The 18,336-nt window shown below is 37.8% G+C and overlaps 1 protein-coding gene across 8 annotated transcripts in view; it reads right to left on the minus strand.

Annotated features, from left to right (window-relative positions):
* The window catches only part of TAX1BP1 (Tax1 binding protein 1), a 90,898-nt gene extending 72,892 nt beyond the window's left edge, over positions 1–18,006 (minus strand). For 5 of the 8 annotated variants that reach the window (XM_069462402.1, XM_069462401.1, XM_069462400.1 and 2 more), the window contains exons 1-2: positions 17,899–18,006; positions 10,534–10,702 (exon numbers count right to left, since the gene is read on the minus strand). Coding sequence is in view for 7 of the 8 variants with exons in the window: in XM_069462401.1 (XP_069318502.1) it covers positions 10,534–10,695 (162 nt within the window). In the remaining variant the exon portion in view is untranslated. The remainder of the gene's footprint in view (positions 1–10,533; positions 10,703–17,898) is intronic. The other 3 variants (XM_069462399.1, XM_069462396.1, XM_069462395.1) reach the window with 1 other exon arrangement.
* Between the last annotated feature and the right edge of the window lie 330 nt (positions 18,007–18,336).

Raw genomic sequence — 18,336 nt, forward strand, 5'->3', positions numbered from 1 at the left:
CCTCCTACTGATTCTGCATTATGGTGAGTTGTACAATTATTTCATTATATTTTACAATGTAATAAGAGAAATAAAGTACAAAATAAATGTAATACCCTTGAATCATCCTGAAACCATCCTGCACACCCCCGCCTTCATGGAAAAACTGTCTTCTGTGAAACCGGTCCCTGGTGCCAAAAAGGTTAGGGACCGCTGCCATAGACCAGTGGAACAGATTAGAATGTCCAGACATTAACCTTCATGTACATGGTCAAATGATCTTCAATTAAAGTTCACTTCTAAACTTTATCACTCCTTACTTAAAAACTATTCCTCAGTCAAATATTAAAACAACCCATAATGTGATCCAAACTAATCTTTCCCATTTATCTTCTAAAATTGATCTCCCTCCCAGGCAAATCAAATTCCTTAACACTTTCTCAAGCATACCACACACTTTCCCATCTTCACTCCCTTGCCCTTACAATTACTACCTGGACACTCTTCTCCTTGCCTGCCACTTGTCAATAAAGTGTCTATCAAAATCATTCTGGGCCGGGCGCGGTGGCTCACGCCTGTAATCCTAGCACTCTGGGAGGCCGAGGTGGGCGGATAGTTTGAGCTCAGGAGTTCGAGACCAGCCTGAGCAAGAGCGAGACCCCACCTCTACTAAAAATAGAAAGAAATTATATGGACAGCTAAAATATATATATAGAAAAAATTAGCCGGGTATGGTGGCGCGTGCCTGTAGTCCCAGCTACTCGGGAGGCTGAGACAGGAGGATCGCTTGAGCTCAGGAGTTTGAGGTTGCTGTGAGCTAGGCTGACGCCACGGCACTCACTCTAGCCTGGGCAACAGAGTGAGACTCTGTCTCAAAAAAAAAAAAAAAAAAAATCATTCTGGAGCACAATTTGCAGTACATATAAAATGTTTAAAAATATATAATGCCATAAACGTGGTGATTCCACTTCCAAGAGCTTAACCTACAAAATAGACCAAAATAAAGCTAGGTAGAGATAATTTTTAGGCATTATTTAATGGTAAGCATTTAGCAACAATGAAAATGTCCAAAAGTAAGGAATTCGTTCAATGAATATATATACATATTATGATGCCTCAATAGTATGTGCATATAATTATTTATTACTTTATTATATGTAGCTATATACTGATATTTTAACAATGGTTATCACTAGGTAATAATCTTAAGCATGATTTATTTTCTTCCTGGAGCTTTCTTGTATTACCTGAAATTTTTACTACATGCTTCATTTTCCTATTCAGTTTTTAAAGTATTATCCCAGCAAAAAAGATCCAAAAGGTATTCTATGCAAGATTTATTTATTACTTAGAGAAAAGTTAAGCCTAACACTGAAGGTCTTCCACAGACAGACTGAAACGTAACTCCAACCTCATCTCCCACAAGTTCCCTAAACGAAGTTTACATTCTCATTACATTGACTTCCTTATTCTCAATAACATTCTTACCTCTATGCCTTTGCTTATACAGGTTGAGTACCCTTTATCCAAAATGCTTGGAACCAGAGTGTTTTGGATTTCAAATTTTGTCGGATCTTGGCATATTTGCATCATACCAACAGCTGATCATCCCAAATCGGAACTTCAAAATGCTCCACGGGAGGAGGCAGAGCAAGACAGCCAAATATACACCTCCAGTGATAGTCTCTCTGAATGAACACCAAATTCAATAATTACCCACACAAGCAAATACCTTCAGAAGAACCACAAATCAGGTAAGAGATCATATGACCTATTCAATATCATATCAAAGAAAGAGGCACTGAAAAGGGCAGAAAAGACAATCTTGCATTGCCTACGCCATACCTGCCCCATCGCCCGGAAGCTTAGCATCAGGATACTGAGTACAGAGAAAATCTGTGAGCCCGGGGGAGGGAGAGTGAAGTGACTGTGTGACTCTGCATTGAAACCTAGAGCCACCTTGGCACAGGAGAACAGAGCACAGGGCAGAAATCTGCTGGTGCCTACAGAGGGAACATTTAGACCAGGCTGGCCAAACAGAAATCCTCTGTCCCACAACCCAAGATCCAGCTAGGTGCACTACTGGCTGACCAAAAGCAGCGTGGGGCCTGGACTAAATTCCTAAGACAGTCCGGTCACAAAGGCTGCAGTCCTTGGGGAAATCCTGCAGCTGTGCTCGCTGGCAATCAGTGGACTTGGGAGGGTGCAAGTGACCCAGTGAGACAGGAGTGGTGGCCAGGCCAGGCCAGTGCCTGTGTCACTTCTCCCCTAGTTACAGGCAGTGCAATTCAGGGAGTCGTCTTCCACTTGGGGAAAGGAAGGGGAAAAGTTTGGAGGACTTTGTTTTGCAACTTAACTACCAGTTCAGCCACAGTAAGGTAAAGTCCCAAGTAGACTCCTGAGGTCCCAGTCCAGGTCTTAGTTCCTGAAAGGAATTTCTGCCTCTCCTGCACACCCCCACACCCCCAACCTCCCCCCACCTCCTGCCCAGAAGGAAACCTACTGCCCTAAAGCAAACAATCCAGTCTTGGAAGTATTCACTACCCACTGACTAAAGAACTCTTGGGCTTTGAATAAAATTCAGAGGTAGCCAGGCAACATTCAGCACCAGCTTTGGGTGAGACTGGGCTGGCTTCAGGTGTGACTTGGCGCTGGTGGCCACAAGGGAGTGCCCATGTTACTCCTCCCCCAACTCCAGCAACCCAGCACAGAGAATAGAGAAGAGAGTGAGAGACTTTGCCAAGTAATCCAGGGAATTCTCCCAAGTCCACCAAAGTGGTACCACCAGGAGTCTGCAAGAGTCACAGCATTAATGGGCTTGGGAACCCCTTAGTGCTGATATGGCTGCAGTGGCCAAAGACTTAGATCACAACATTCAATTTGCTTTGAACACCTGGAAAGCCTTCTCAAGGATGGGTTCAAACAAGCCCAGATTTTTCCATGCCCAGACATTGAGGAATATCCATGAGCATCAAAAACACCAAGGAAAACATAACTTCACCAAACGAACTAAATAAGATATGTGACCAATCCCAGAGTGATGGAAATATGTGACCTTTCAGACAAACAATTCAAAACAGCTGTCCTGAAAAACTCAATGAACCTCAAAGACAACACAGAGAATGAATTCAGAAGCCTATCAGAGAAATTTAACATAGAAATTGAAATAATTTAAAAAAGTCAAGCAGAAATTCTGGAGCTGAAGAATTCAATTGAAAAACTGAGAAATGCATCAGAGTCTCTCAACAACAGAACTGAATAATAAAAAGAAAAAAAAATCAGTGAGTTTCAAGACAAGACTATTTGAAAATACACAGTCAGAAGAGCAAAAAGAAAAAAGAATGAAGGAGGCATACAAGATCTAGAAAACAGCCTCAAATGGGCAAATCTAAGACTTATTGGCTATACAAAGGAGGTAGAAAAAGAGACTGGGGTAGAAGTTATTTTCAAAGAAACAACAGAGAACTTTCCAAATCTAGAGAAAGATATCAATAAGCAGGTACAAGAAGGTCACAGAACACCAAGCAGATTTAACCCAAATAAGACTACTTCAAGGCATTTAAAAAACAAGCTCTCAACTATCACAGATAAAGAAAAGGTCCTAAGGGAAGAAAAAAGAAACAAATGACATCTAAAGGTGCTCTGATACATCTGGCAGCACACTTCTCAGTGGAAACCTTACAGGCCAAGAGAGGGTGGCATGACGTATTCAAAGTACTGAAGGAAACAACTTTAACCCTAAAATATTATATCCTGCAAAAATATCCTTCATACATAAAGGAGAAATAAACACTTCTGAAGACAAACAAAAGCTGAGGGAGTTCATCAACACTAGACCTGCCATATAAGAAACGCTAAAAAGAGTTCTTCAATCTGAAAGAATAGGACATTAATGAACAATAAGAAGTCATCTGAAGGTAAACAACTCACTGGTAACAGTAAGTAGGCAAATACACAATACTCTATTGTGGTAATTGGAGTGTATAACCAATTATATCTTGAGTAGAAACACTAAAAGAGAAACCTATCAAAAATAACTACAACTTTCTGGTACATAGGATAAAAAGACATAGATGGAGACAACAAAAAGTTAAAAAGTGGAGGCGATGGAGTTAAAGGGTAGAATTTCTGTTACATTTCTCTTTCCTTGATTGTAAGCAGAGTTGTCATGTTTCAAAAAATTGGTTACAAACTGTTATGCAAGCTTCAAGGTAACATTAAAAAACCTACAACAGTACACTAAAAGTAAAAAGAAAGAAATTAAAACACTATCAGAGAAAATCACTTTTAACAGAAGACGACAGGAAGGAAGAAACAAAGAGGACCACAAAACAATCAGAAATCAAGTAACAATATGGTAATAGTTAAGTCCTCACTTATTAATACTGTAACAACATCGAATGTGAATGGACTAAACTCTCTGATCAAAAGACAGAGTGGATAAATGAATAAAAAAATAAGAGCTAACTACATGTTCTTTGCAAGAAACACACTTCACTTATAAAGTCATACATAACCTGAAAATAAAAGGGATAGAAAAAGATATTCCATGTAAATGGAAACCAAAAAAGAGATGGAATAGTTATACTTCTATCAGGTAAAATAGATTTCAAGACAAAAACTATAACAGACAAAGAAGGTCACTATATAATGATAAAGGAGTAAATTCAGCAAGAGGATAAAACAATTGTAAATATATATGCACCCAAAACTAGAGCACCCACATATATAAACCAAATATTATCAGAGCTAAAGAGAGAGATAAACCGCAACACAATCGTTGGAGACCTCAACACTCTACTTTCGGCATTGAACAGATAATCCAGACAGAAAATCAACAAAGAAACATGAAACTTAATTAGCTCAATAGACCAAATTACCTAATACATATTTACAGAACATTTCATGCAACACATGCAGAATACACGTACTTCTCCTCAACTCATGGATCATTCTCAAAGACAGATCATATGTTAGTTCACAAAACAAGTGTTAAAAATTTCAAATAAAATGATTCATTTTGGGAAAGCCACTATCTAAAACAAAGAATTGGCATTTTACACTAAAAACACATTTACTAAGATCACATTCATTCACATGTGTTCACTAATATTCAATGTTCTGGCCCTTACAAGTTAATTTGGTATGAACCATGTTTTGTAGAGTTTTAAAATTTAGTTCTTTATTCAGTAAAAATTGTATGTATATCAACAGGAAGCAACTTGGTAAATTTTTACTTTTGGTTGTCAAGCTGTATAGTGATTGGATCTCATATAGATAAACTTAGAACATGCCTTTTCACCGTGTTCCCTAGAATAATATTTTCTTGTTGTATTATTTAACAGTGTGATTGATGGTTCATTTTACCATATTATCTTCAACTACCAGAATAAGGATAATAATATTTGAGACACTCATTTTGGGGGTAAGTCGTTGGAAATAAAAGAGTAAATCCCTTTCAAAAAAAAAAAAAATTCAAATAAAATGAAATCATACCAAGTATTTTCTCTGACCACAATGGAATAAAACCAGAAATCAATAACAGGAACATTAGAAACTATACAAATACACTGAAATTAAACTATGCTCGTGAATGACCACCAGGCTAGTGAAGAGATTAAGAATGAAATTTTTAAATTTCTCAAAAGGTATAAAAAGGAAAACATGACATATCAAAAGTGGTGGGATACAGCAAAAACAATAATAAGAGGAAAATTTATAGCAATAAGTGCCTGCATCAAAAAAGTACAATAGCTTCAAATAAACTAACAATGTAGCTCAAAGAACTAGAAAACCAACAGCAAACCAAACCAAAATTAGTGGAAGAAATTAAGAATAAAGATTAGAGCACAAATAAATGAAATTGAAACCAAAAAAAATTACAAAAGTTGTTTTGAAAAGATAAACAAAACTGACACACCTTAAGCCAGACTAAGAAAAAACAGACCCAAATAAATAAAATCAAAAGACAAAAAAGGAGACATTACAACTGATGCTGCAGAAATTCAAAGGATCTTTAGAGACTACTATAAGCAACTCTATGCAGATAAACTGGCAATCTTGAAGATGCAGATAAACTGGCAATCTTGAAGATACGGATAAATTCCTGGACACATACAATTTACCAAGACTGAGCCAAGAAGAAATCCAGAACTTGAATAAACCAATAGCAAGTTAATGAGACACAAGCAATAATAGAGTCTCCCATCAAACAAAAGCACAGGACCCGATGACTTCACTGCTAAATTCTACCAAAGAAAAATTAATACCAACATCCTAAACTATTCGAAAAAAGCCAGGAGGAGGGAACACTCCCACTCATTACACAATACCTGTATCACCCTGATACCAAAATCAGACAAAGACACAACAAAAAAAGAAAACTTTAGGCCATTATCTCTGACGAACATACATGCAAAAATCCTCAACAAAATACCAGCACAAACCAAATTCAACAACACATTAAAAAGATTATTCATCATGATGGAGTGGAATTCATCCCAGGGATGCAAGGATGGTTCAATATATGCAAATCAGTCAATGTGATAAAGCACATCAACAGAACAAAGGACAAAAACCATACCATCATTTCAACTGATGCTGAAAAAGCATTTGGTAAAATTCAATACCCCTTCATGATAAAAACTCTCAAAAAACTGGGTACAGAAAGAACTTACCTAAATACAATAAAAGCCACATAAGACAGACACAGGGTGAGTATCATACCGAATGGGGAAAAACTGAAAGCCTTTCCTCTAAGATCTGGAACCACTTTCACCACTGTTATTCAACACAGAACTGGAGGTTCTAGCTAGAGCAATCAGGCAAGAGAAAGAAATAAAGGGCATCCAAATTGGAAAGGAAGAAGTCAAATTATTCTTGTTCACAGAAATGATGATCTTATATCTACAGAAACCTAAAGTCGCCACAAAAACACTGTCAGAACTGATAAACAAATTCAGTAAAGTTGCAAAATCAACATACAAAAATCAGGAGCATTTCTATATGCCAACAACAAACAATCTGAAAGAGACACCAAAAAAGTAATCCCATTTACAACAGCCACAAATAAAATAAAATACCTACGAATAAACTTAACCAAATAAGTGAAAGATCTTTGTAATGAAACCATAAAACACTGATGAAAGAAACTGAAGAGGACAAAAAAAATGAAAAAGATATTTCATGTTCATGGATTGGAAGACTCAATTTTGTTAAAATGTCCATAACCATCCAATGAACTCTATAGATTCAATGCAATCCCCATCAAAATACCAATGACAGTCTTCACTAAATAATCCTAAAATTTATATGGAACCACAAAGACCCAGAATAGCCAAAGCCATTCTAAGCTAAAAAAAATGCAACTGGAGAAATCACATTATCTGACTTCAAATTATACTACAGAGCTGTAATAACCAAAACATGGTATTGGCTAAAAACAGACACATGGACCAATACAACAGAATAGACAACCCAGAAATAAATTCACATATCTATAGTGAACTTATCTTTGACAAAGGTGCCAAGAACATAAATAGTGCTGAGAAAACTGGATATCCATATGCAGAAGAATGAAATTAGACCCTTATCTCTCACCATATACAAAAATCAAATCAAAATGGATTAAAGACTTAAAGACCTAAAAGTATGAAACTACTAAAAGAACATTGGAGAAACGCTTCAGGACATTAGCCTGGGCAATAATATCATGTCAAAGCACATACAACCAAAGCAAAATTGGAAAAATGGGATCACATCAAGCTAAAAAGTTTCTGCACAGCAAAGGAAACAACCAACAAAGTAAACAGATGACCTACAGAATGGGAGAAAAATATTTGTAAAACTACCCATTTGCCTTCATTAATAACTAGAACATATAAGGAGCTCCAAATAATCAAATAATCTGACTAAAAAATGTGAAAAGGATCTGAACAGACATCTCTCAAAAAAAGACACACGAATAGCCAACAGGTATATGAAAAAATGCTCAACATTATTAGTCATCAGAAAGATGCAAATCAAAACTACAATGAGGGCCGGGCACGGTGGCTCACGCCTGTAATCCTAGCACTCTGGGAGGCCGAGGCGGGCAGATTGTTTGAGCTCAGGAGTTTGAGACCAGCCTGAGCAAGAGCGAGACCCCGTCTCTACTGAAAATAGAAAGAAATTATATGGACAGCTAAAAATATATAGACAAATTAGCCAGGCATGGTGGCGCATGTCTGTAGTCCCAGCTACTTGGGAGGCTGAGGCAGGATGATCGCTCGAACCCAGGAGTTTGAGGTTGCTATGAGCTAGGCTGATGCCATGGCACTCTAGCCCGGGCAACAGAGTGAGACTCTTTGTCTCAAAAAAAAAAAAAATTAAAATTAAAAATTAAAAAACTACAATGAGATAGCATCCCACCCAAGTTAAAATGGCATTCATCAAAAAGACAGGGAATAATAAATGCTGGCAAGGATGTGGAAAAAGGGGAACCCTCATACACTGTTGGTGGAAATATAAATTAGTGCAACCACTATGGAGGTTCCTCAAAAACTTAATAGAATTACCACATGACCCAGCAATCCCACTGCTAGGCATATATCCAAAAGAGGGGAAATCAGCTTATCAAAAAAACACCTGCACTCCCATGTTTATTGCAGCACTATTCACAATAGCCAAGATTTGAAATCAACCCAAGTGTCCATCAATGGATGAATGGATACAGAAATTGTGGTACACACACACAATGGAATATATAGCCACAAAAAAGAATGAAATCTTGCTATTTGCAACATGGCTGGAACAGGAGAACATTATGCTAAGTGAAATAAACCCAGCACAGAAAAACTAATCTCACATGTTCTCTCTCATATGTGGGAGGTAAATATTAAAAACAACTGATCTCATGGAGACAGAAAGAAGAATGATGGTTACCAGACGCTGGGAAGGTTATCAGGGAGGGAGGGAGGGAGCGATAAAGTGGGGATGGTTAATGTGTGCAAAAATATAGTTAGATAGAACGAATAATATTTAATAGAACAAAGTGACTATAATCAACAAGGTATACTTTAAAGTAACTAAAAGAATGGAATTGGAATGTTCTTAACACAAAGAAATGATAAATGCCTGAGGTGATGAATACCCCAATAACCCTGATTTGATTAATCTACATTGCACGCTTGCATTAAAACTGTACGTGTGCCCTAAAAAGATATATGACTATTAAGTAACCATAATAATTTTAAAATTTTTTAAAAAATGCTCCAATGAGCATTTGTTTTGTGTATCACATTGGCACTCAAAAAGCTTCAAATTTTGGATTTTTCAATTTGAGGTGCTCAACCTGTATCATCTTCCTTCTGGAAATGCCCTTCCTTTCTCTCAACTGTATTTCACTGCTCTCTTCTTCCTCTCTAACCCATTACTGCAGTTCTCGATCAGTATCTTTAACTTGATAGCAATATCTCAATTCATAAATGTATTCATCAAATGCTTACAATGAATATATCTCCATTTGGGGATCTGATAAGCCTAAAAAACTGACAAGAAGCAAACAGTAATAACTCTATTATGCTCTCAGGAACATCAAGGAATGAGGAATTCAAGAATAAGGACTAAACTGTCATTAAATGCCAAAATCTGTTTTGTCCAAATATAGTTTTTCTGCCCTCCTTACTCTATCAGATTGGACTTCCACTTCTAGGTACCTTCAATGTGCCTAATTTCTAGCAGCTACTCTTATTTCTGCTTTGTTGTTTGACTTTACACAGACTAGACCATCAAAATTTCAAGCCTATTAAAATCACAGCTAAAATAAAACGAACTGATTCAAAGGGAGATGGTAGAGTGACCCCGTGAAAAGCGAATGAGTTTTATTATTTGGACATTCATGACACTATTCTGACTGCTCAGAGGACACCCTTACATTTTGGTTTTCCACTGCATTCTGAAGAGTTAAAATTATCAGAAACCCTCCAGCACAATGAGGTATGCCACAGTAATGATCATCTCAACATAATTTTTAAACAAATATTACACAAAATAACTGGTAAAATATAAGAACTGGGACTCCTACCACCAAGTGAGTCATGTAAAACACAATACTCTTCTAAAACAATGTAAGACACAATATTTAAGCCATGCAAGACAACAACAGAAGAGATAATAAAGTGGCTTATAGCTGTACAAAATTAATTACAAACGACTGGAGAAAACAGTAAATGATACAGGAAGCCAAACGAAAAGGTTGTTTTCTTTTGGAAGACGGTAAGATATGGAAAGAATGGAAAGGTAAGAAATGGAAAAAATGAAAAAAAAAAAAAAGATTCTGAAATTTTCACAAAACCTTGAGTGAAGCTGAACCTTTTGATCACAGAGGAAAATCTGGTGAAATGAAGTTGCCAATATTTGTTTTATACTATTTGTCCACAGTTCAATTATTTCACGGTGATGTTTACAAAAGTGAAATTTAATGCAGATTAAGGCTAGTATAAGCTAATTATCAATCTGTTTAAAAAGAAAATAAGAAGTGCTTACACGGAGGACATATGCAGAAAATTTTCTTACCTTGAATATACCAACCCAATCTTTTGGATGTGGATGGATATATGGAGTTAAGGTGTAATGGCATTCCAGGTGTGCATTAGGAAGGTAACTCTTGGCCACATTTTGAAAGATGACATGGGCAAAGTTGGAAGTCTGCAAGGGGACTTCTTGAAAAGATGTCATTGTGAATCTGAAACAAGTAATTCAAAAAAGTTAAATGATATAAACTAAGAATAAACTTTAACCTGCTTCAGAAAATACATAACATTTAATGTAAATTTCATGAATATGTGCATGTCATAATTATTGAGAAGATACATGCTTTTTATATAATGGAACTTCTCCTTAAATGTGATTAAATATAAAAATACAGACAAACTGAAAAATAAAGCCAATACGGACGGCTTGGAAAGTTACATAGGGGTTAAAAAGTTAAAAAAACAAAAACAAAAACTCAACTTTCCTAGAAAGCCTAGCTCCATGCTCCTATACCAACCAAAAGCAAATGAACTAGAGGTATTTTAGCATATACATTGCCAATATAAACCTGCTGGCCCCACAGACACTAAGAAATAGAAACAAGGAGAGCTAAAATTATTTTATTGGCTATTGGTCAATTAACTTTTCCCTTCTATGTAGAACCCTTGAATGTCATCATTTTCTTCCATAACCTAGTCCATCTCCCCTCTCCCTTCCCTAGGTTCTAACATCCTGTAACTGAAACTGATACTGATACTGACATCTCTGTGCCTGTCTGTGTTCCTGCTCCATGTCATGATCCCCTGTACCAACATTTCTCAGCCAGTTACACATTAGAATCAGTAGGGGCAAAAAAAAAAAAAAAAAATGATCGCAAACTCCTGGGAGTGAGGCCTGGGCATGTGTGCATACATGTCCATGTATGCAGCCAGGATAGAGAACCACTACCCAAAAACTCAAGTCTCCACTATCACCTCTCACTTATGTCCACAGATCCCAGAGGTGGCTTATCTTCTTGCGCTTGAAGTACAAGCTTGTTCAAATCTCTCAAATTATGTAAAAGCTCAGCTAGACTATTAGCTGAGCAAGAGTGAGACCCCCGTCTCTACAAAAAAATAGAAAAATTAGCTAGGCATGGTGGTATGCACCTGTAGTCCCAGTTACTCAGGAGGTTGAGACAGGAAGATCACCTGAGCCCATGAGCTTGAGGTTGTAGTGAGCTATCATGATGCCACTGTACTACTCTAGGCAGGGCAACAGAGTGAGAGCCTGTCAAAAAAAAAAAAAAAAAACTTATACTAAAAAATGAAAATATAGTGTCAATGAAATACATACTGTTGAAAATCTATTAGAGATTCAGTGAATGCTCCCTGGCTTAGTGAACACTAAGCACTGGACAGGAGATGAATGATGGAAGTGGATTATAAAAACTATAAGATCCAAATGTTTTCCATAGATTGTGCTCTATTTTTAAGAAAAAAGAAATAACAGGATTTACCCAAAAAAGCAATCGATTCTACAGTGCAGATAAGAAACTAGACTGACCTTACAGCACTTGCTTCTGAGTCATTAAAACAGGAATATCTGTAATAATGGGGAAAACTGGGGTAAGATTTTTGCTAACCAAACTAATCTAATTTACTTCACAAATCAATGAAGTTTCTACAGAGCAAGCACAGCAATAAGACTACTCGTTTTAGCCATTATTAAGAAGGCTTATAGCTAAGACAATCTAAGACAGTTTGCTTTTACAACTGTTTCTTTTGCTAACCTGTTTGAAATACTTAAGCAAATTTTTAAAGTTTTGAAATAAGCATTTTAGAAAATAACAATTCTTCTTGTGTCCTCTCTACTTCTGTTATGGGCAAAGTTCTGCTTTACTGAATAATATACTGAACATTCCATAGAGGCTGTCAATCATGAACCTGGAAACCACTGTGATAGAACACCAGGAGAACTGTCTGTTAGCCTCTCTAGCCCTGCGGTTTAAAAGGATTCCAATATGAAGAGTACATTTCATAACACCCCTCCATCACCTCTGCACTAACAAAAGGACTTTACTACGAGCAACCCTATTTCAGGGAAGGACTTAACTGTGAATACTCTCCACCTGGTAAACTAACACCTTCAGAAAAATGAAACAGTAGCATTTACAAACACTGGAGAACTCTGCCTAAAATGACTAAAGAGTTCCATTATTTTGTTTCATTGAGTTGCCTGAGCTTATCTGGGCTCTAGGGGAGGTCATGATAACAAATGAAGTTACCAATAATAATTTCTTTTCAAATCATTGGCTTCACAAAAAAAGAAAATAATCCACCAATTCCAGTTCTTCAAAAAAAAAAAAAAAAAACCATTCACTACTGGTTATAAAAGATAACAATAAAAAAAAAGCTATACCTAAATCAATTGAAACAACCTGTATTAGATACTACCAAAACTGAGTTAAGCGCATCAGTAATACTTTTCTACGAACAGAGTGAATATTCAGGTTTCTTTGAGGCAGATTTCAATAAGCAGGAAATAAGCTAACTTAGGATAAACTTCCCATTCTTTTTAAATCAAAAGTTGTCTTAAGGATAAAACTTTTTTCTTAAAATTTGACATTTCCTAAAGTACATTAAATCAACAGCTGTAATTATTTCTTTATAAAACAAGGCAATGAACCTCAATTGCAACGGTTTTTTAAAAACTCATAATCCATGGCCAGGAGCAGTAGCTCACACCTGTAATCCTAGCATTCTGGGAGGCCAATGCAGGAGGATCGCTTGAGCTCAAGACCAGCCTGAGGGAGACCGCTCTCTACTAAAAATAGAAAAAATTAGCTGGGCACGATGGTCTCTGCCTGTAGTCTCAGCTACTCAGGAGGCTGAGGCAGCAGAATTGCTTGAGCCCAGGAGTTTGAGGTCATAGTGAACTATAATCACGCCACTGCACTCTAGCCCGGGCAACAGGAGAACCTGTCTCAAAAAAAAAAAAAAAAAAAAAAAAACAAACCAACAACAAACCAACCACCACCACAACAAAAAACTCATAATCCAAACTTACACTTTCACTTCATTGAAAAGTTTAGGTATAAAATAGTATGTAGGTATACATATATGTGTATACGTTTATAAATACATCAAAAGGAAGAGTTAATAGTCTTTACTTATGAAGGATGTATGTGAAAAGAGGACTTTAACTTTTTCTTTCTTTCATACAAGGTCTCACTCTGTTGCCTGGGGCTACAGTGCATCATCATAGTTCACTGCAACCTCAAACTCCTGGGCTCCAGTGATCCTCCTGCGTAAGCCTCTCAAAATGCTAGGATTACAGGCATGAGTACCTGGCTAGCTGTAACCTTTAACTCAATTTATTGTTTGGATTTTTACAAGTACATATAAATGTATTTATTGTTTTAAATGACCATAGTAACATGAAATTTCATTTTTAAACTCTTCCCCCAAAATTCAAATTTTTAATAGAAAACACTTTAAGATTATACTTTAAATAAAGTATTCAAGATATTTAGTCTTCGCCAGGCATAAGTAGCTCACGTCTGTAATCCTAGCACTCTAGGAGGCCAAGGCAGGAGGATTGGGAGAATCGCTTGAGCTCAGGAGCTCCAGACCAGCCTGAGCAAGAGTGAAACCCCAACTTTACTAAATATAGGGAAAAAATTAGCCAGGCATGGTGGCACACACCTGTAGTCCCAGCTACTCCGGAGACAGAGGCAGGAGGATTGCCTGAGCCCAAGAATTTGAGGTTGTAGCGAGCTATGATAACACCACTTACTCTAGCCCAGGTGACAGAACGAGACTCTGTCTCAAAAAAAAAAAAAAAAAAAGACATTTAGTCTTAAGAGCAAGATGTGATCATCCTATTAATAGTCTTCATTAATCTCTCTCCACTCAACCTTTCTAAAAATTTCAATGCTATTTTAATTATAGAAATATTTTACAGAAGTCATTCCAGTATCCTTGTCATTCTTTTTTAATTATAATATAGCTACTAGTCATAAAAAACTTAACATGGATGAATGCATCTGAATATAATTACATCATAAATCAACCCAGTTTAAATAGGAAAATAAAATAGCAAAATAATATTTCTAATTCCCACACAGTTCCTGGTTCACTCCTCCTACAGATAAGAAACGGAGTGAAGAGAGGGACAAGTTTATAAAAATATTAGAATTCAATGAAAATGTCAAGGTCTCACAGAAGTGGAAAAATAAAGTGCAAAGTCACTGCATCACCTTGTGGTAATGCCTGGGAAGTGTAGCTTCACTAACATCCTGAGAAAAAGTACAACTTCACCTCAGTTGGAAAGAAGAAACAAAGTCCCTAGACACAAAGGGAAGTAGAATCAAGCAGCTTGTTCTGTTGCCTGTTCTCTAAAGCATATCTCCAGAAACAGGAGTACAGTAAGCCAAGGCAAGCTAAGGATAAGTAAGAATTTTCCAGTCAATAATTAAGGGGCCAGACACATTTGGCTGGGAAACAAAGTCTGAAATGCATATACAAGCTGGCTATGGTGCCCTCTTTCAGGTTTCCTAACACATTCTCTAAAGTTATAACATCTCTAAAATTCCTTTATGTGTCTTATGCTGTAAACTATATAAAGTCTTTGGTCTAAAATCCAATTTTGTTGTTTGGGGAATTTATTCAGATCTAAAAAAGATAACATATAGCTAAAATAAACTTGGGGGGAAAAAAAAGCATTTCAATGTATCTTCACTTCCTCAAGGAACTTTTTCAAGCCCAAAACAGCTCTGGCTTTTGTGGTAGTATTTTTCCAGTGGCTCCTGATACTTACACTTTACTAGTTACCAAAAAATGTAAGCTTTAGTCAACATAGTAGAAAATAAACAAACCACAGTAAGAACTTCTGTGCATTCAACATACGAAGTCAAATTAAGCTTATTAATGTAGATATTAAATATAATTTGCCAGCCCTAACATTTATAATTCAAAAAGAAATAAGGTGATTTTGTTATGTGTGATGGTTATGGTGATTATATATATATTTTTTAAAGTCTTTATCAGATAGAGATGCTAAACTATTAATAATTATAAGTGAAATGTCTTGATGGCTAAGATTTGCTTTAAAAACTCCAGGGGAAAAACAAGTATGTTAGAGGGAGTAATAAAACAAGATTAGCAAAATGCTGTCCTCCTCCTTTTGTGCATGTTTGAAAATTCCATGATAAAAAGTTAGTAAAACCAAAATACATGAAACATTAATAAAAACACCACGTATGACAATAGAAACACATTGCATTTTAAAATATGAACACTTTGTGCCCTTAGAAATGTTGTAACTCCGGTAGTGATTGATAGAGTTAGCGAAAGTTTTAAAAGTCTTCAGCTAAGAAAGTATGAACCTTTAAAATTATCTCCAAAATTCAGTCCTATAGGACAGACACACACCTAAAAGGAAAAAATGTCTGGCATTCAAAGTTTCCAACTATTCATACTTTAGCTCAAAGACTATCAACTACAAACAGACTTCTACTCCAAAAAAAATGTTAGCAAGCTTTCTGGGAGGCAGAAGCAAAGCCCCTAGTCTACTAATTAGCACTCTTGTAGAAATCCTTATCTCCAGAATCCTCTACACCTGAGTGCCACTTCACTCTGTTCAGATGTTACCCACACCACTTTTATTTACTTTTTAGATTTTTTTGTAAGTTGTTTTCTAAAATGCTATGATTCTTGGCCCATATGTATTAGCGGAGAGGAAATTTATCTTCTTCTAAAGATTTGTCTGGGGAAAAATAAGGCTTAAAAAGCCAGAGGTGCATAAAGCCCAAATTTTACATAGCCTTTCAAAAGAATATAATCCAATAAGCTTCACATGTGAGATAATTCCCCCAAAGAAGTATACAAGGAGCATCATTAGGATCTTTCATAAATATCTATCATTAAAAAGGTTGGAACTTAGAATTCCAAAATATGGGGCTTTTATGGAAAAAGTATTTAGTGGTTAATTCTATACACACGGCTGCAGTCATAATTGTAAACAGGTGTGCAGTTTATGAACGCGATGACTAAAAAACAAAAACTATAAGATGTTCTTTGAAGTTTGACGATAAGGTTGCCAGAAAGAAAAAAAAAAAAGCTTAATAGACATCATTCCTAGCATAATCAAATAATCCTTCAGGAAATCAAGTTTACCCTTGAAAAGAATCGAACAAAAGAGGTAGCCTTGCCTCAGCTCCTTCTCTAAAGGCCAAGAGCACTATGAAGACAATCAGACCACTTTTAGATTAATGTTATTCAAATGATCTCTTTAAATGCTTTTGGAATTGAATACCAAAATTATAATCAGTAATTGTTAGTACAGAGTTCGTAGAAATTTTACCCTTAGCAGAATGCAGAGTTGAAAAATTAAGATTTTCCCAGAGAAATTCCTAACATAATAGCAATTCATACCTACTTTTTGAAACCAAAAATCTAATACTGTATATGTACAGTCAAATGCAACGTTTTCTAACAAAACTTTTATCAATAAGGTGTAATAAGTATTTCTCAAGGGGCTGATACACCCACAGACACCCAGCTAAGCGCCATCTGTAGATGCCCCAAGCGACGAGAGTCTGTCGGAACTTGTCCGCAACCTGCACACCTGCGGAGTGTTCCGAAGGCAAGGGGGAGGCATTCTTTGATGTGAAAACAAAAAAAGATGACTACGCAAAGAAAGCTGTTATTCTCCCCAAAGGGACTTCTTAAAACCCCCTTCAAGCACTGGGGGAGAGACCCTTTATAAGCAGACGAAGCGCTAATTCCCTGGCCCAGGTGAAACAGGATAGGCGGCCAGAAAAGCTAACTCCGCACGCGGCCCTGAAACGTAGGCGGCGCAGGGAGTCCCCGCCTCCTTCTCTACTGGCGACTCAAACCAAAACAGCTGGGCTTCTCTCCGCAAAGGCAAACCCGAGCGTCCTTCCGGGACTCGATCTACGTGTTTTCCCAAGCTTACCTACGCAAGCAACACACACATTGCCCTCAAAACAGTCACCCTAGAGTTGAGCCTTGGACACGAGAGTTTTTTTTTTCCCCCCCCACTCCCCGAGGGTCACCCGCGTCACTCGCCCCTTCCCCGCTATGCCAATGGGCCCCCATACCTCACACCTCCCCCAAATAACTAACGCCTATACCGCAAGCCGCCCACACTATGGGGGGCGACCACCCGTCGCTTTTCCACAATTCCACGAGTGACCCGAGTCGCACACACCCCCGTCACAATCGCAGTCCGGAGGAAAGATTTGTCCTCGGGAAGGAAAGCATCGTCACCACGGAGACCATTCCCAAGACCGGCCAGGCCCCTACACTACAGGGGCTAAGGCGCGTAGCACGAGCCCCAAAAGAGCTCCAGCGGGGATCCGTCCCGCACCAAGAGCTGAGGCGGACCGGGAAACAGCCTTACCCAGTGCTACGGTCCCCGGACCGAGAAAGAGCATTAGACAACCTTGCGATCTTGAGCCGCCATCAGCCGCGGAACCTCTTCCGCCACTACCTCCTCCCTCCACAGGCCGGCTACACCTCCCTTCAGAGCCGAGAGCCGGCGTCGCGTCACTTCCGCTCACTGGGCGGTCCCTTCCGTTGTCTCGGGTTTGGCCCGCCCCATCTGCGGCAGCACGCGCCCTACCGCCCGGCCGCGAGCGGTTCCTGCCTCACGACTCGACGCGGGTTCCAGCCGGCTTTTTTCCTTGGCCGCTACTTGTCTCCTATTTGCCGCCTCGCCGCTTTTGCTCACGACCTAACCGCAATAAAACAGTCCGTTTAAATTTACATTTTACTTTATAATTATTATTTCGACTTATGTCGCTGCTTTCGCTCACGACCTAACTCAACAAAACAGTCC

This window comes from Eulemur rufifrons, chromosome 29, assembly GCF_041146395.1.
Source record: "Eulemur rufifrons isolate Redbay chromosome 29, OSU_ERuf_1, whole genome shotgun sequence".
NCBI classification, from domain to species: Eukaryota; Metazoa; Chordata; class Mammalia; order Primates; family Lemuridae; genus Eulemur; species Eulemur rufifrons.